We start from the raw sequence: 19,683 nt of genomic DNA, 5'->3' as shown, positions 1-19,683 counted from the left end.
TTGTTCTTTGGTACATTTACAGCATATCATCATCCTCTCCTCCGCCATACATGTCTGCCAGTTTCTTGGGGCGGGTCCCCGACCGTTCAGGCAGTTGTAGTCCTGGTCTCGCTGCTCGACAGAGTTCAGTGAGAGGCTTCCTGCATCAGACCACCGCCCTCATAGTCCAAAAACCAGCAGGGAATCATGAGGGCGCTGTGAGGTCATTATCAAGCTGCCTTCAAATTCTGAGGAGGAGCAGGGGATAAACATTAGATTGTCACTCTATAGAATCCAACTTTAATATACAAACACTGCAGAATATAGTGGGTGAATGATACAAGTATTCATCTATTTATAAAATTAAAAATAAAAAAATCACAAGACAAAAACATCTCCATGCTTACGTACATGGAAACAAAATGAGCATCAAGGGCAAGTTTTTTAACATCTTGTGCTGAACAGAATAAATTTCATCACTGAAACAGTTTGAAAATGCTCCTGAGTGAAATTATAAATTATGATTTCATTCTTTCAAAGCAGTAATAATCAACCTATATAAGATGTTATGAATATGTTTGGAAGCTTTGACTCACATCATCAATGAAATTTGCCAATTTCCTCTGGGTTGGCAGGGCGAGGCCCGGTGCAGGGAGCCGGCATGAAGTTTGGCATCACGTCGTTCCTGAACACCTCTGGCCGGTTGTCCAGACCACGGTGGAGAACACTCAGGTCATAGTCCTGACACAAAATACATGTCAGGGTTTTGCTTTGATTTCCAGTTACATCACAGAAGGGACTATGTTCAATTATTTCCAAGCCTTCATCGCTACTGCATTGATTGGCTGGTTAGAAGTGTAGTCACTTACCTTTTGATGTGCTACTTTGATTATTTAAAGAACCACGTGACCGGAGACTGATTAAATGAGACCAAACCTGCATCTTTCTTTACCTGGTCATTCTACTCTCCACCTCCCTCTATAATCATAGTAATAGATGTTGTCTCTGATATCATCGTCCTGCAGAAAGAAGGCTCCTTCTTTTCTCCTCCTCTCCATCTCGCAAACAGCAGTAGTAGCAGCACCAGCACTGAACAAAAGAGCACAGAGGTTAATTCAACACCCACATGATTAGGTCACCCAGGTGTTAGCTGAGAAAGTAAAGTGAAGGTAAAGTGATGAGCACCATGGTCACTACTGGACCAACCATTTTCAAAAGGACATGTTGTATACTTTTCATGTCGCTTCAAATCACATCAAATGTGGATTAATCCATCACCTTAAATTGTTGCCAACAAAAGCATATTTTCACCAGCTTTGTCCATTACTGGAGGCTGTCAGGTCCTATATAACAAATGTTCTGATGCCCAAATGAAGAGCAAACATTGCATGAATTACTGGAAACAGTCATAGCTTCTCCTGCTGCCTGTGTCATACAGAACAAATGATCATCACCCAGAAACACACAGCTGCAGGTTGAGATTCAAAGCTTTTCTTTGAGTTACACGTTAATGTTCTCACCTACAGTCCCTAGAATTTTTGATATAAATCTTTTCAAATTGAACTAGAATCAAAGACTCACTGAGTAGCAACAGGATGCCTCCCAGTATTCCAGAATCATGGGCAGGCTGCTCCCACCCGGCAATTCGCCCTGAACAGGACACGATTTCACCTGTGCAGTCACACACTGTAGCTGGGCGGTGTTGTCTGCTCATGCCACATCGTTGTCTGTAACCCTCAGGACCACAGTACATTCTCCACTTTCCAGCTCAGTGCCTAAATTAGAATCGATGCCCGTTTCTGCAACAAAGAAGAAATGAGAAGAAGTGTAGTTTATAACCCCTGCATTATTCCATGTCAATATATATATATCTCAGATGCTAATTTAATCTAATTCAGATTAATTTCCAAAGCAGCACTCATTTTGTTCCCACCAATTGCTTTAAGCTACACATTGACCATAACAAACATGCTACATTGTAAATAGGATGAGGTCTTCTCTGGAACTGCTCACCCTCATGCTCAGAATAACCTCCTCAGTCGACTTTAATCATTCAAACCTCAGAAGTCAATTTCAAATCTATACTAAACATCTGACCTGAAAGTATTTCAGAATTTGGAGCTTACATTCGTGGTACACAGCCTGGGAGGAAAAAAAGTGTTTGATGAATTCCATCCCAGTTATCATGAAATAGAACAGCATAAAAGCACTGACACATGGTAGAAAGAAGTGCTGTAGTCCTTTCTTCAGTCAAGTTACATTTGTGGGTTTATTTTACAACAATCTAAAAACATGTCAAACAACAAGCCTGTATCATAGTGCACATACTGGAATCATTCATCCGAGCGGTCCAGTTGGTCTTGGACATGCCCTGTAAAGAGACACTGTATGGAGCAGCAAAGCCAAGGTCCATGCTATCTGTTACTGAAAGCGGCCGGGCCGATTCCTTATAAGCACACCTGAAAACACAAAATGTCATATTGAAACATTTTGAATTTGCTGATCAATTAAGTGGACAACAGTTATGTTTGGCTACTTTTAGAACAACGGCATTTAATTATTTTCTTTCCTTATGTATAGAGGCTCTCCACCAGACAGCTAAACTCCTCCATGTTAAGTTACATCAGCATTAAAAGTGCTCAAGCACATGACAACTGTTTCAGCATCTGGGAAATGAAACACACCTTTATTGTACGTTCCTCAATTATGGGTGCATTGTCATTGACGTCTTCAAGCTGTATAATCAGAGTACCAGTTCCTGTGGCCGGGACGTCATCTGGTGACACACACGGTGAGCAAAATAAAATGAATTTTCAAGTCTATAGTTCGACAACTTTTAACGATTATCAAGCTTAGTGTCACACCTACCATTGTCGTATGCACCAATGAGTGCTGTGTATTTGCTGTCCTTGACAAAAGTCGACTCTCCTGTCCATGATGCTTTTCACCTTAATCAGGCCTGTGTCCTTGGCCACGTTCAGCCAGCCCGCAGGGTCGCTGATTATTTTATACCTGGACAGTCAGAGAAATGATGTGAGTCAATGCAAACAAGCTTATCACAAGAAACAAGCTTCACAATGGGACATTCAAATAACATCAATTAAACAATATTCAATTCATCACAGTATAGTGAGAGTCTGCGTGTACATCACGTAAAGATGATGTACTTTTCTACAGCTCATGCTGTAATTGCTGTACACCAATAATATCCAGTCAGGGCTGCAACCAACAACTATTTTGATAATCGATTAATCTGGCAATTGTTTTGATTAAAGCGTTATTTATCAGATAAGACAAAGCTTCATTCCATATTTTCTAGCAGTTTATTTAGAAAAACTAATTGCACATCTTCTTGTAGAAAATTATCTTTACATAGCATTAAGATGTCTGCAATCAAATTATGAATATAATTCCACTTTCAGATGTCTACAATTTAATTCCAACTAGTCATAATTTAATATCTAAAATGTATCTTCTCTTGACCACAGCTGCCTTCTCTCTCCTCGATGAGCCGGGAAAGCATCAGTGTTTAAAGTGTGAGAATATTTTACATGAAAGGCTAAAAAACTTTCATGACACGTGCCCACTTATCACTGTGGTATGATCCTTAGGCTTCTTCACGATCCCTGGTAAACCAAGAGAAAAAAGTTATCTTCAGCTCCAACATGTTCTCTCCTCATGTTCATTCCACAGATATTTTGCTGCTGTACCATATACAAGATCAGCTTTACTGGAAAACAGTCTTCTTTGAAGGCATTAATGTAAATTGTTTCAACACTTGGGACAACTTGGAAGTACACATGTCTGTGCTGTATTGGTAGCAGTGTTTGTCTCTGCCACTTTTCAAAAGCTTAGTCAGAAGAAACAGTGTTGTTACATAATTGAGCTACACAAGGCAGTACTGCCCCCACCTACGAAACATTGCTGCAGTGTGTGCAGGGCATTAGAGCAGACCCTATTTATCGATTATGAAATTAGTTTGCCAACTATTTTTATGATTGATTAAATCAATTAGTTGTTGCAGCCTTAATCCTGTCTGTGAGTATTACAAATCATGTGCTGTCTTTTAGTGCCTTACTCTTTTAAATACAAATCTGTTTCTCGAGCTGGACTTCTCACATCGTATATTTCACTCCCACATGAAGCTAGTGTGAACAGCATTTTAAACTTTGCTGGCTAATTTTTCTGCAACAGGGATTAATGTGTTTTGATAAATGTTCAAAGTAACATGTTATTTTCATCAGTTTTCTCTTACATGACTCTGTTTGCGTGCAATGTCAGGTCAAACGATATGCACCACGTCACCGTCAACAGGAAGGTTCTCGGTTTGGACACAAACTTTTCAACTGGTTCAAAGACTGGAGCTTCGTTGACATCCTGCGTTCACCACCACTGTGTGTGGCAGTGGGCAGTGGAGTAGCAAATGGAATGTCATTCTCTGCACAACCAACAAGTGTGCTGATCATTTCAAAGTCAAGACCCTGGTTGGATGGAGGAAACAGTACATTCATTTATCAGATAACGATCTTACATCTTGTTCTGCTGTAAAACACAAACTTGTTCTAAAAGAGTAAGCCACTTGAACACTGCTACTTCATTACTATAATCTTGTGGAGTTGAGGGAGGAACTACCCAGTATAGGTGTAGTGTTCCAAATAAAAGTGTTCACTGATATCTCTAATCTTTGATATTGTGGCTTGTTTGAGAATTCATGCTTTAGGTCCTACCTTGGCAGTAGTAATGATCCCTTCGTGTTTGTTACTTCCTGTTGTGACTGTGAACAGGCCTCCAGGATCACCATCAACAATCTTGAATTTGGCGTTTCCAGGCTGGTGAATGTGGCTCATCACCATCTGTTACTGCCATCGTAATGACAAGCGTCCACTCTATTTTCTGCTACTGTACTCATACTGTGAAAGCAAGGATATGTTGAAAAAGTATAGTTCCCTGACATAAAGGTTTATTTCTTAAAGATACCCTCCTACATCAATATCTGAGTTTCCATTTGATTTGTTCTCACATGTGAAAAGTATAAATGTAAAAAGAATTACTATCCAATCATGTAAACAGACATTCAGAACCCTAAACTGAGATCCGATAAAATGGAGAACAATCATTGTTTATTGCTCATACCAAAAAAAAGATGATGATCAGCTACGTTCTCCAGCAGTAGCCTTACAGTTGACCATGTATGAAGTCAATGTTCATCAGAAAGCCCAGGTGACTTGCTGTGATTGTAAGATGTTTTGTACTTGTACTACATGTCTGCATGATGGCTGCAGATTTACAGTTGATTTCTAATCATTTTAAAACACTGTACTGTATTTCCAGACAGAAGAAAAAGAAAAAGAAAAAAACACACTGCTTGGTGACAAGTAGACATCCTTGCAAAGCTGTGATTGAACTGTTTGTATGTTTTACTCACAGAGGACTGAGTGAAAGCTGGAGGGTTGTCATTGCTGTCTGTTACAGTGATGATTACTTTAGCATTTCCAGTCAACCCATTTCCCTCATGTCTGCTGCCTCTATCACCAGAGTGTGCTTTGGGTATTTCTGTTGAGGAGACATACAATTAGTGTAACTCATCAAATGGACAGCTTAAACACTCACTATGTTCTCTGATCATAAAACACTAAATCTGTACCAGGCCTATGACACATATTGATGAAAAGTATACTAATCTCATTGCTCTGTCCTTGGTCAAATACCTGCAAAACAAACTTTGTTTTTGTCTTCACCCATGTTAAACAACTTCTCTGGAAACCCAGAATCTGTAGTTTCATCAGTGGAATCACATGCATCTTAAATATTGATTCCCAAATATGGATCTGTTCATCTTTACAGTCCTACCGACAGCCAATGACAGACAGCTCCTATAAATGGTAGTGACTACAAGATCAATAGAGCCTTCATAATAATCTAACATATCAAAATTATGAATGCTAGCACAGTTGGTAAAATATATATACTAATACAGTGCGTTTTCAAATCCTCACCTCTCTGTCTAGCCCACGGGCATTGACTCTGATTGCTCCAGTGTTTGGGTTGATCTCAAACAGTGGGCCACTAGGGCTTTTGGATCCTGGCTCACAATACATTAGCAGATATCCGAATTGGCATTGCAGCCTCGTCAAGATCTACTTAAGCCTGGCCATTTATCACCTCAAAACCTGCTAGGGGTTTTCAGAAATGTGAATTTAAGTACAGAGGCGTCTGGCGTGAACACTTAATTACATCATTTACATTAATCGACATTGCTCCCTCACTGCGCGAGCTAAACACTCATCAAATCACGACCGTTTGCTGTCCTGGCTCTAAATGGTGGGAATGGAAAGCTCCCCCATTGACATCCAGACATAAGAAAGTTTACACATCTTCCGCCGCAAACTAAAAACACACCTCTTCCGACTATACCTTAAATAACATTTTTAAAACTAACAATTTAGTAGCACTTAAAATGGCACTTACTTATAGCACTCTCTATTCTTGTTGTTCTGGGTTTGTACCCTCATGGTTGAATGCACTTATTGTAAGTCGCTTTGGAGAAAAGCGTCAACTAAATGTAATTTTACATCTATATTCTGCAGATTCATTCTTCCCCATTTTTCTGGACTCTACTCAACACCTACCTCAACCCACAAACACTCTTCTGCAAAATCTTTTAGCATGTATGCTTCATTTCAAATTATTAATAATCGTTTACATTCTGGAGATATTCCATTTGCCAACCTTTCATTCTCCCATTTTAAATATAATAATACGGCTATAAGAAACCTAAAGCAGTGAATAATTGAGTGAAGACCACAACAATGTCAATTACTGCCACAGAATATTACTACTAGCTCTTCTCTGTTAAATGCCATATTTATTCAATCATAAATAGAAAGTATCTCACTGTACCTGTTGGTGAGGATTCAGAACTTCTCCCAGAAATGTATCTTGATCAAAAACAGGTTTGTTGTCATTCTGGTCTATTACAATCACCATAATATCCATCGGCTGCTCAGCATTTAGTGACCCATCTACCGCAGCATGTGCTTGAAACTGCGAACAGACACACATTTGTATCATAATACAACACATGTAAAAATAATTAATGTAGATATTTCATTCAGGTGATGTGAGGTATATTCCAACCATGAGTTTTACACTCAGTAGGCCGTGAAAAATACTACTGGCAAGTAAACAGAGATAAACTTGACACCACTGTAAAATACATTTAAAAGAAGACTTTATCGTGTTGGCATCAGATACTGGTAGTGGACCACGACCGAGGTGGCAGCTGATGATGGATCCTAATGGCGGCAGTGGACAATGACTGTGGACTATAGTGGCATCCGATCTTGATGGTGGATCATGATCTTGCTGGCTGCTGACCATGGACTATGATTGCAGCAGGACTGCTCGATACATAGTATTCCTCCTCAGACACTTGACCATTAATGACATTAATCCACCAATTCACTGACCTTCAGTTATGCTTCAAAATGTTTACCCTAATCAATGCTGCTAAAACCTTTATCTTGATGTTCTCCTTTACACTTGACATCCATTGCACTTCTGTCCGTCCTGGGAGAGGGATCCCTCACATGTGGCTCTCTCTGAGGTTTCTACGTTCTTTTTTCCCTGTTAAAAGGGTTTTTAAGTAGTTTTTCCTTACTCTTGTTGAGGGTTAAGGGCAGAGGATGTCACACCATGTTAAAGCCCTATGAGACAAATTGTGATTTGTGAATATGGGCTATACAAATAAAATTTGATTGATTGATTGATTGATTTTCAAATGCATTAAGAGGGAGAACATAAATGAAATGAACACTGAATGGTAGGCATTACTTTGTTTACATGACATCTCCAGAAGGCATTTTGATTATTGCTCATTTATGTCCATTTTTTTAAGAAAAGTAGTGGATGTGTCAACCCAAATGCAGGTAGGCTTTACTGCCTGTTGTTTACTATTCGATTGCACACAGTGATCTCAGAGTATTCAGACATTCTTTTCCACACATTGTATAATAGATATCTTTTTTTTTTAAATGGACCAAGTTCCATTTTTTTTCCATCAGTCTACAATTAATAACCCATCCTGACTTGGTTTCAGAAACAACCTCTCTTTTACAGAAGTATTCAGACCCCGAGTTCAGTACTTTGTAGAGGCTCCTTTAGCAGAAGTTACAGCTTCAAGTCTTCTTGTTTGGTATCTGAGCTTCAAGTCTCTACACAGTTTCTATGGGGTTTAAGTCTGGATGACACTGTATAAATGTGTGTTTGATTGCCACACAAATTGTCAAGTGCTTGTAAATGTTGTACTGAAAAAGCGCAATTTAAATACAGTCCAGATACCATTTACTTTGTCAGGACCACTTAAGGAAAGTCAGACTTGTCCTGAAGACACTCCAGCTTTGTCTTGGCATCATGCTTCAAGTCATTGTCACGCTGGGAGTTTAACAGTCATGCCAATGTTAGGTTGTGTTCACTCTGAAGCAGGTTTTCTTCAAGGAACATCTTCAAGGTGCAACCCTCTGCTTTCAAAAGTATCTTGTACACGGCTAGAAGGAACCAGACAATTATTTTGTCTTTCTTCTCCTCCTCTCGGTTTTCTGGTGGATCATAAACAACATACCACCAACTCTATAAGCTGTTGCTCCTGGGACAACAGTTGCTCTCGGCTCTCCTCTCTCAATTGCTCACACATTTGCTGCATGTCCCAGTGTCAGAATCCTTTCACATAAAATATAGACATATTTTCGACAGTTTATCTTCAGGTATTTTGTTGTTTTGTCTACTTGAGTTTGAGGTAGCTACTAGATAACTGTAGGGTAACATTAAGTGCTGCCAAAGCCATGTAGAGTGTGCTGCCACCAGAGGCACGTGCAGTGATGTTAATGTTACCTCTAAGCAGGATAACTCTGTCAGTACATAGCTCAGGCACCAAAATGAGGCACTGAAATATATATATATTGTTTTTCCACCTCCCTGTCTCAGCCCGCCTTGGTTAGTCAACTTGACTGGACATCCAGCTCTAGAAGAGACCTTTGGTTCCAAACCTCTTCTGCCTCACAACTAATGAGATCCCTATGCTCCTGGGAAGACTAAGCTTTAGAAATGGTTTCATAACAATGTCCTGATCTTAACCTCACCACAAATTTATCACAAACTTTCTATAATGAGTTTTTGGTTCACTTGTCCATGTTCTATTAAGGGCTATTGAGTGTAGATGAAGGCACTTTACTGTACTTGGACGTCAGCATAAAATGAAAGTGAAAAGAAATACACAATGTTTGACAAAAAGTGTAGATATAAAACTAACATCAGAGAGGGTGCTTACCGTGTACCTGTCCACCTTCTCTCTGTCCAGAGGCTGTGTCAGATACAAAGTACCAGTGAGCCTGTCCATTGTGAAAAGGCCAAGGGGAGGCTCATTAGCTCCTGGACCAGTGATGCTGTAAGATATCGTCTTCACTTTATCTTCACTAGAACGGATCTGAACAAAACACAACAGGTGTGAGTTAAACAATTCTCACTGACTGTAACCATAGTTAATATTTTGCAAAACCATTTCAATTTAGTAAAGAAGAAGTGCTAAGTTCTTTGAGGTTTGCTGCTTTAAAACTCCTGGGCTAGAAAAACAAAGACTGGCTTAGCTACCATATTCTACATTCTGATCAAGTAAGTTACCATGTGATCTCAACCTTGTTAAATCACAGCCATGGAGCACCAAAGAACGTAGTTGTCATTGTTACAAGGAAACATCTATTTTCTGCAACCATTGTTATTAGAATTTTTTTGCATTTGAGTATTTGATTGTGCAAATTGTCCACCTTACCTGAGATACTTTAAGAGGATAGGGTCCTTTGTTATTTTCAGGAACATTGATGTCAGGAATAACCCAGTCTCTCTTCCTCCTCTTCAATCCATCACCAGACTTGGGGAACTTCAGAACAGGCACCTCTGGGGTGGTTGCATTCTATAAAAATGTACATACATTTTAAGTACTATAGGGTTTATTAGTCTAACAAGAGTCTAGATAGACAATCTCTAAAGAAATCCTGAAATCTTAGAGCAGGCGTCAACATTAGCCGTTACTGTCCAAGGAGTACACCAGTCCAGAGTGGACCCCCCTAAGAACCAGTGTGCACTGGGATAAGCTCCTTCCCCAAGTGACTCTGCAGCCATACACGGTATAGATACTGGGTGTCTGTGGTGCTAAACCCAACCACTTCTCCCATCCTCCTCTGCAGATTTATAAGAGACCCACCACTCTGACCAACAACTTCAGGCAGCTGATCATATGCTCAGACAAGCCAAGTGGAGCATAGGTTGGTTGATATTAAACTTGCTGTGCATTTATCCCGGGGCAAGAAACGTATTTTCAGTGGAACTGTCAGACTCTCAGTACAGCATGACAACTTAATATGTAAGGGCTGCATTTCTTCCTTGTGCTCAAAAACCTTTCAAACCTGCTATGAAGCATTGTATTGCCAACCTCTAGAGAGACATAATACTGAGTTTTTCCCATTCAAACACAAACAGTGTTTTTTAAGGAAACAAGTGTTTGCATGCAAACTAATTTCCATCAAATGTATTACTTCAAAATCATTTTTTATTTCCACAAATTTAGATTCTTTATTCCCCTCCAACAGGGCCTCTATTCATACCTCTGTATTGTTAGCAGAGTCCACTTCATTCAAGTGGTGCTGATTGTTGTGGTGTCTGTTCTCTCCGAGGTGATGCTCAACATTTCGCTGGTGTTGCCCATGGTGATGCCCATGGATTTTACCTTGGTGATGCCCATGGTTTTTCTCTTGATGATGCACATGGGGATGCCCATGGTGATCTCCCTGGTTTTTCCCTTGGTAATGCCCATGGGTTTTCTGTTGGTGATGCCCATGGGTTCTCTCTTGATGTTGCCCATGGGTTCTCTCTTGATGTTGCCCATGGTTTTCCCCTTGGTGATGCACATGGTGATGCCCGCGGTTATCCCCTTGGTGATGCCCACGGTGATGTCCATGGTCCACTACCTTGACAGGAACTGTCATTTTTTTACCATGCGAGTTCCAAATATGGATAAAGAAGTCAAGGTGTCCTTCATGAAGAAAAACCTTTCTCCCTACCTGGATGAAAAACGAAAATCATCAGTGAAGGTAGACATACAGGTAACACTTTGACGTAACATGTCAACTCTGGCCAACTGAACTGCTCTGACATTTTGATGATATTCCTCTCCAACATGGCTGGGGTAAATTTAAAAGTGATCATAGCAACTGATGTTGATGTTCATCATCTAAATCGCAGGACAATATAAAGTGTAGGTAAAGAAAGCGACAAGAAAACGTACACATACTGGGTGTTTAAACAGAGCTGATGTGGTGGATCCTGGAAATCTGTTACATTCTGTACAACGATATCCTTCATAATTTAACTGTCTAAGAGGCTAAACTGTGCTTTCATAATGAAGATCAGATTAACATGCAGGAATTACAGCATTATAATCTGATTTTCATAATGAAGATCAGATTAACATGCAGGAATTACAGCATTATAATAAAAAAAAAAATTTGGAATCAGAAACTGCTCTTTTTTAGATATCGAGTCTGTCAAAGTCTGCTCACCATCAATATCCCATCTGGATGGACCATGAAACGTCTGTCATTACTGATGAAAAGAAATCTTGTGCGGTTTGTGCAGTCATTGAAGCCCACTGGGATTGAACACAAGAAACAATTAGTGCATGCAGAGAAATCAATCTGCAAATTTTCAGTACATGACAAAATATTATTCACTGGATAAAAAACACTCACACACACTAAGCTAAATATCACGTGGAAGTGGCAGCTTGTCATAAATGGTTCAATTAGGGCTGCATGATGTATGTTAAATGTCTACTTTGAAGAAATCAAGTAAAAACAACTTGTACAAAAGGGTCATTTCAGTTCATAAAATAAGAGATGATAGCTGCCACATCAGCCTCCCAGAGTCACAACAGTTCTATAATCTGTTACATTTTCAGTTACAGCTTATGAACCTGCCACAGTTCACAGGACTGTCGTGACCCAGGATGGTTAGCTGACTGGATATCTTAAGAGTGGATTCTGAGGTTGCATATACAAGAGGGAGAGGCTGAAAAGCCTGTGAGCTCTTGATTTGTGTATGGCTGTGAGATGCAAAGCTGTGGAAGTATAGAATTTGAGATTCTAGTTTATTTGGTCCATCACTGCTATCACTTGCTAGACAGCTGTCTGCAGTTATTAGGCTGCCGTCCTGTCAACACAAAAATTGTGGCCTAAAAAGATCTTCATGCATCAAGATTCCATCATTTAGCATTTGCCAGGGGAAATGCGTGGCCCACAATTTTATAATCAGGAAATGTGAATATAATTTATCCAATAATGTGCAGTTCACACATTTTACATTCATGGACACAACAGTGTTGCTCCCTAGTTTAACAAATTTACTAACATATCAAATTTAAATTCCCCAGAATAGATTATAAGTGAATTATGAAACATTTTTTAACAGTTACATTCAATTACTGTAGCACTATGGAGAAACTGTTGCAAATGGTCAAACTTGTTGCACAGTCCTTCAATCATAAAAAAGTTCACCACTATTAATACAGCTGCGGTTATGGATACACAAACAAGGAATATCACTTAGTTTTACCTAATATGATCAGATTAATCAGAGGCTGTGCTTTCTGTGCATTGATTGAGGTATGCAAAGGAAGGACAAAAACTAAATAGTGTTTTTAGCAGCACAAAATGTTAGATGCTGTTAAACCCTACATTACTGGTGTACTTAAAAGCCAACATTCTCAAACCTCACTCAAGGTTGTTGGTGATGACGTTTGTCCTAACCTGGGCTAAAACATCTTTGACCAGTATCTGTACTGAACTTATACAGATGAGAATCATATATTTATCTTTGCATTATGATCAGTACAAAAGCACACAATATTATTTCATCACTAACACTATAGTATCAACATCTTAATCCACTGCTCTGTAATGACCAGTCCCTTTGTCAGGCAAGGCATTTAAATCAATGTAACTAAGTTTGATGTGTTGTAAGAAACCCATGACTGAGGTGGATTCCCCTACTGAAAGTTTATGCTTCATTCTAAAGTGCTTGCGTTTTCTACGGCAACGGTTTCTACTAAGCTTTTATAAGTCTGCTTTGGAGCAGAACACATCTCCACAGATGAATATGTACACAACACACAGACTAAAATATGACAGAGGAAAAATGTGACATTAGAAGTGTTCTATTCATTTTATTCCTATCTTAGCTTCTCTGCATTGGCTCCAATTCAGAATAAAATTCAAGATCCTGCTCCTCACATACAAAGCCCTGAACAATCAAGCCCCTTCATATATCAAAGAGCTCATAACACTGTATTGTCCCAATAGATCACTTCTCTCCCAAAACACAGGCTCTCTTGTGGTTCCTAGAGTCTGTAAGAGTAGAACAGGAGGTAGAGCCTTCAGCTACCAGGCTCCTCTCCTGTGGAACCAGCTCCCACTCTGGGTTCAGGAAGCAGACACCATCTCTACATTTAAGGTTAAACTTAAAACATTCCTTTTTGATAAAGCCTACAGTTAGGGCTGGAAAAGGTGAGTCCTGAACTATCCCTAAGAAATGCTGCTATAGGCCTAGACTGCTGGGGGAACTCCCATCATGCACTGCGCACTTCTCCCCTTCTTTCTGTCTCACTGCCGCCACATTCATTTATTTTACTACGTGTCTTTTTCTTACCATAGTCTCTCTCGCTCTCGGTCTCTCTCTGTCTGCAGGTATCTCTGACTCCAGAGCTGCAGGATTCATACAACCACTACTATTATTATTATTATTATTATTATTATATGAATTGTTGCTGCTGTCATTAATAACATCTTTACATCCATAATTATCACTCTTGTTTTCATTAAAACAACTAGTCTGTCAGAGCTGAAACAAGATGGTTACACAACTCTTCCTGGTTTCTCCTATTTCTCCCCTCTTCTCCAACCATCTCCCCTGTCCTCCCCAACCTGTCGAGGCAGATGGCCCACATCGAGTCTGGTTCTGCTAGGGGTTTCTTCCAGTTAATGGAGATTTTTCTCTCCACGGTCGCCAAATTTGCTCATTGTGGGAAATGTTGTGTTTCTTCTATTTAAAGTGCCTTCAGATAATGTATATTGTGATTTGGCACTATACAAATAAAATTTAATTATTCTAAAGTGCATTAACGTGTATTTCATAAACCCCCAAACACCACAAGGTGCAGCAATGCTTTCAAGACTATCAGCTACTGTTTTTATTATATTCCATGATGGTCTGGGTTCTAAAGGTTGCACGGAATTGAATTAAGGGAACATTTTTATTTACCCCCACCTAATCTTAACAACTCCTGTAGAGCCAGGAGGAGCTTCTCCTCTCTGACAGCCTATAGGTGAAAGCTCATAATCCTATGCTTGTTGGGGAGTGAAGCTGTAACAGCCGAAGAGCTGCCACTGTAATCTGAATGTGCATTTAAAATGTCCAGCTGTCCAGTCTTACATGGTTTCAGTTTGTGATACGCAAAGACAGAACCACGCCATGTCTCCCTATAATCCCACACACTGCCACAGCAGCAGGTGCAGCCTGTTGCGTATATGCATATGTGTCCAATCACACTCCAATCACAACCTTGCGTAATGTGAACCAACAAACAGAAGTGACCAGTAGCTTCAGAGCAATGCGTGTTTAGGTCGGAGAGGATCATCCGTTTTACCTTTACAAAAGTACGGTGTAAAGTCTCTGTTGTCGCCACTTGGGAGCAGATGCCTCGTTCCAAGTTGGAGTCAGGAGGAAATCATCTGGTGGATTGTTTATTCCCTGTGGAGTTTCCCTGGAGCTGCCGGTCACCCTCACCTCTCTTTCCTATTCTTTGGTTATTTTTGTTTACGTAGTTTCATTTGAAGTCAAGTCTAACATGCTCTTTAGTGTTCTTCTCTTTACTGTTACAAATGTTGGAGTTTTAATAAAACCCAGAAATGTTCGTGCTTTTTCTTACACACCCACTAATAACCCACTTCTAACCCATAAAAAGTCTGCCTACTTGTACATTATAGTTTTCTAAATATACAGTACAGCAGTAATCTGGTAATCTAAAGGTTACCTGTTTGATTCTGGCTTTTAATTTTTATTTGTTGATATATTAACAGACAACTTTGAGTAATGCAAGTAGAATTTCTAAATTTAAAACTGCTTTGATTTGAAAAGTGCCAATGTGTTTAAAGTCATTTATTTAAGTTTATAATATTTTAGTTATAGAACTACTTTAAAACAATTGTACAGGGTGACAAGATGAACTATGAACATCGCCCAACCCTTGTGTGCACCTCTGACTCAGTTGTTCACACACACAATCATTTTTTTACTGTTTTTCCAATTCAAACAGTGTAAATTCATCCAGTTCATGTAGAACATTTAATTTACAGTTGTTAGAATCATATGGGTGCAATTGTCTTGATTGAATAAATAGGTTTTTTTAAATTCAACTTCGAGCCCTATCATCCAGCCCTTCCTGCAATTTCTTTCTCTGCCTATACACCAAGAACCCTCAGGTAAGCATGCAGCATCAGTAACTGTTTATGAGGAGTATGGGAAGGACAATGAAATGAGTTTCTACAGCTAAAACAGTGTTTTGCAATAGGTGGAGCCATACTATTAGTTTCTGTTCGTTTTGGTTGATGTTAATGCAGTACAAAGGTTACCACATGCAATATTGTATTTTGGACACTAGGTGGAGCATAAGTAACGGAAACGAATAATTAAGCTCCAGGTGATGAGTAGCAGGTTTGTGTGAGCGAAAACAGTTTTTGTCTGCAAGTGTTACCTCATGTTAAAACTTAATTTGCTGAATATAAACATGACTGGTGGACTGGAATTTGGACTGTTATCTACCTGAGCTGAAGTGAATATACAGACAGTAAATAAGTGAGTCACTGTACTCTTGTAATGATATACAGCTCATTTGATATTTTTTATTATCTACTACTCTAACCACTCAGGATTTATTTAATATAATGTCACTGTTTAACCAACTTTGGTCACACCAAGTTTCAAAAGAACGGCACCAGTGTATTGAAAATGTTAAAATGATGAATAGATTATGTAGTTTAGTCCAGGCCAGGCAGTAAAGAAATGTGACATAAAGAACCAGACTGGTGCACTGATGAGAGCAGATACAAGTCAAGTGAATGACTCATGGGCTTGCAAATGTGTGATTGAACACTGAAGGTAATAGGAAGTCTTTCAGTGGTCAGTGCTTATCTCAGTACTGACTGTTGACCCACCTAATATGGGACAGTCAGTATCATTCCTGTGCAAAGACTTGCTGTTGGAAATGTATCCCAACATGGTCAAAAATAAAATATTTCAGATGTATTTGAACAACGTCAGATTATGTGCATAGGAAAAACAGGTGAAGTATTCTCAATGTAGAAGCACTTTGTTTTTTTCCCATTATTGTTGTAGTCATGTACGAGAACCTGCTAAAAGCCAACAATGCTTACTAAAATGGTAAATGGATTTTTATGTAATGCTTATTAAAAATGGATTGTAATAACATAGATTTATATAGCCCTTTTTTATTCTTGACTCCTTAAAGTGCTTTACACAAGTAACATTCATACAGAGCTTCACACACAGACATCAGGGGCAATTGAGGGTTCAGGACACATGGACTAGAAAAGCCGAGGATCAAGCCAAACCTCAATCTCCTGAGTATTAATGTTACAACAAACCTGTCTAGTACATTTTTGCTAGACTTTTCTGTGAATGTAAAAAAAGCCATAACACAATACCAAACAGCTGATCAAGACCAAGCACTCACTGGACAACATAGTAGTTGAAGAAGGTGTCCCAAATGAGTTCACAGAGTAAATGTCAGCAGTCAATAATGACCCCTTTCTATCTCTCTCTAGAGTTCACATCTCTCTCAGTAGACTTGGTTCTCCTGTATGACGGTGAAGCTCACACTTGTGCTTAACCCCCCACCTCTTGCCCAATATATACTGGGATAGGCTCCACTCCCTCAGTGACCCTGCACAGGAGAACAGGCATAGTAATGGTGCTTATTATTATTATTATTAACCCTAACCCTTTACTTCGAGATAATAAACAAGTTGCACCAAGATACACAGTAGAGTGAAGTAAAAATTCAGTTCACTTCCACAGCTGTATTTCTTAATTTCAGTTGGTCTGACAAAACACACCTACATTAATGGTTTTTAAAGTGCAAAAAATGATTTAACAAATGGTAAATCTGGAACTGGAAAACTAGAAACCTAGTTCAGGACAGCTTGGGTTTAATAGACAAGCAACAACAACTAGGAAACACTTTGATCACACAACAATGCTTTGTTAGGTTCTACATCGTGGGAAACATTCAGGATCTGACAAATAAGCAAAACTAGAGTAATGCACGCAACAGTCCGGTGAAAGAACAGAAAATGTGGAGTAAACGGACACAAAAACAGTGCTGCTTTACTCTGAATATCTGACACCAGTCAAAGAGAAAGGCCTGCAGAACAGGCTTGGGGACATTGTTTTGCCCTGGAAGATAAGAGCATTACAATGGCAAGCAGTGCGAGTCCAAGCTAAGATGTGAGGGTGTTTGGGCTACATGTGAAAACAATGTGAACAGCTAGTCTCCAGAAGGCCATTTGATCCAGAGGAGCAAAAAGCTGGGGAAATTAATTTATCACTAATCTGGGGCAAGGTGTTTCTATCGCTAAATTGTTCTTCTAAAAATGCACAGACCAAAAATATAACCCATAGTTAAGGACAATGAATGTAGGAAAGAAATGAACAGTCAAGTTTAATTCAGGTCCGTGTGCAATAGACAAAGAGTGAGAGCAGCTTCCTTGATTGTTCTCACCTCTGCCCAGCCTTGTACCCGGCCCCAGGTGCTTTCTGGTCACTCTGAAGATCAACACATCTGACTTGAATCCAGGTACACATTTTGGCTCCTCTGTGGTCTCTAAAGCTGAGGCCTAGGAGGGAAAACCAGTTTCAGTTAATCATAATCCAAATCATGGAAAATGTGTAAATCGGTCAACAAAAATAAAATCCATCAACTTTAAACAACATTTCATTTGTGTGGTTGTTGTAATTGTTGGGATAGGTAGACAAACTGGAAACAACTTAATGTCTCATGAGGCTGAAATAAAATAAAAAATTTAATTATAGGTTAATCTGACTTTTTTTTTTTTATTAATCTACAAGATGTCAAATAAATAGGGAACATGCCTGGTCCAAGTTCTGAAGGCCCAAGTTGCCTGCAGTCTATTTTGTCTGACAAGGAGCTTGAATTTATATAGTAGAGAGTAAAGCAGCTTTGTAACAATCGAAACGCAGTTACTCGTGTCTAGGTCTATCAATCATTGAAATTCCACAAACCGGGCCGAAATTGTGAATGTAAGGACACTACATGTTGGGCAGGAATTTAACCTGCTAGTGACGACATGAGTGGAACAAGGGCGAGGCCGCGCACATCCGCTCAGCACGTTCGAACTCCTGTGAAACACAACCCGTCTCTGCGTTTACTGCTCCGTCACGTTCATCTACACATTACGGGTAAATTAGATGTGATTCGTGAACTTTAAAAGTCAGACTAAAAAAAGCCGCACTGGTTAAACCCCTATTTGGCCATCTTTCATCTTCTCCCACCTTCTACCTCCGTCCTGTAAAACACTCAGCAGAGCGGCGCTAAATTAATCTAGTGATCAAAGTTAAAGTAGTGATAAAAGTAGAGATTGTACCGACATTAGAAAAACTGATCGCAGCATAAACGAAACACAGACATTATCTTTAAGTTATCGATACAACATATAGAAGGCCCACATAGTGTTCTATCAGATGTTAATGAGTAGGGAGAGTGAAACAGGTTTTACACACGGCGCGAATAGGTGCACACTGACAGGAAAGCCACAGCAGGAAATCTCACCTGAAAAGCGACGAATAAAATGCCCACAGCCGCGAGCCAAGCGGTCGCCATCTGCTTATTTGTCCTTTTTTCTATATTCCTCGCGATGAAAGTCACAAAAAGTGGAAACGAATGGTGGATATATCCCTCAGCGAACAGTCGTCGTGGCTCCTTTGTCTCGCGTCGTGAAGCTAGTTTCAGTAACTGACTTCAGCTGGACGTGTAGCTGCAGGTACTCTCAGCGTGTGACGTCAGCTCACAGGTGCGCGGCTTCCGTGTTCCTGGTGGGGTCACGCCGCTGAACGTAGCTCGAGGAGACAGAAACCGGTGGTATCGGTCACTTGCTGCTGCTGCTGCTGCAGCACACACACACACACACACACACACGTGAATGTATTGATCATCAACAAGCGGTGAGCTGTGTCTCAGCTGAGTGGTGCTTCAACTTTCTCATTTCCTCTACTGGCAATCATCAGCCAGCCCCCAGCCTGCGAACGGAGACTCTCTCTCTCTCTCTCTCTCTCTCTCTCTCTCTCACACACACACACAGAACCCGTTTTTGGTGTAAGTGAGGCTATTTGAAACTCCCCTTTAGTGATCAACAACAACTCTAGCATAATATGATCCTATACTTGAGGACTGCTGACAGAAACTATTTTTCACTGGACACTTATTGTTGCGAAACCATCCCTAAAAGCATTGATAAAGTCATCAGCCTCTAACGACCCGGACAAGCGCAAGTTTTACGTTCCTCA

At 39.8% G+C, this 19,683-nt stretch overlaps 1 protein-coding gene across 1 annotated transcript; it reads right to left on the bottom strand.

The window, feature by feature from the left end:
* Positions 1–19,400, bottom strand: LOC118118848 (cadherin-1). Its single transcript, XM_047342423.1, is given in 35 exon segments — positions 1–69; positions 72–193; positions 195–218; positions 251–262; positions 572–720; positions 932–958; positions 960–1,007; positions 1,010–1,068; positions 1,561–1,668; positions 1,671–1,778; positions 2,308–2,438; positions 2,662–2,755; positions 2,848–2,905; positions 2,907–2,991; positions 3,147–3,156; positions 4,240–4,302; positions 4,305–4,364; positions 4,367–4,460; positions 4,707–4,802; positions 4,804–4,855; positions 4,857–4,883; positions 5,385–5,493; positions 5,496–5,532; positions 5,976–6,052; positions 6,055–6,102; positions 6,105–6,149; positions 6,880–6,897; positions 6,900–7,023; positions 9,305–9,460; positions 9,803–9,943; positions 10,635–10,874; positions 10,938–11,090; positions 11,589–11,677; positions 17,882–17,996; positions 18,950–19,400. Coding segments are annotated over 35 exon segments (2,883 nt in total). The 5' UTR covers positions 19,001–19,400; the 3' UTR covers positions 1–16.
* Positions 19,401–19,683: the final 283 nt, after the last annotated feature.

Source organism: Hippoglossus stenolepis, chromosome 12 (genome assembly GCF_022539355.2).
Source record: "Hippoglossus stenolepis isolate QCI-W04-F060 chromosome 12, HSTE1.2, whole genome shotgun sequence".
NCBI lineage: Eukaryota > Metazoa > Chordata > Actinopteri > Pleuronectiformes > Pleuronectidae > Hippoglossus > Hippoglossus stenolepis.
This window is presented reverse-complemented; position numbering and strand designations above follow the sequence as displayed.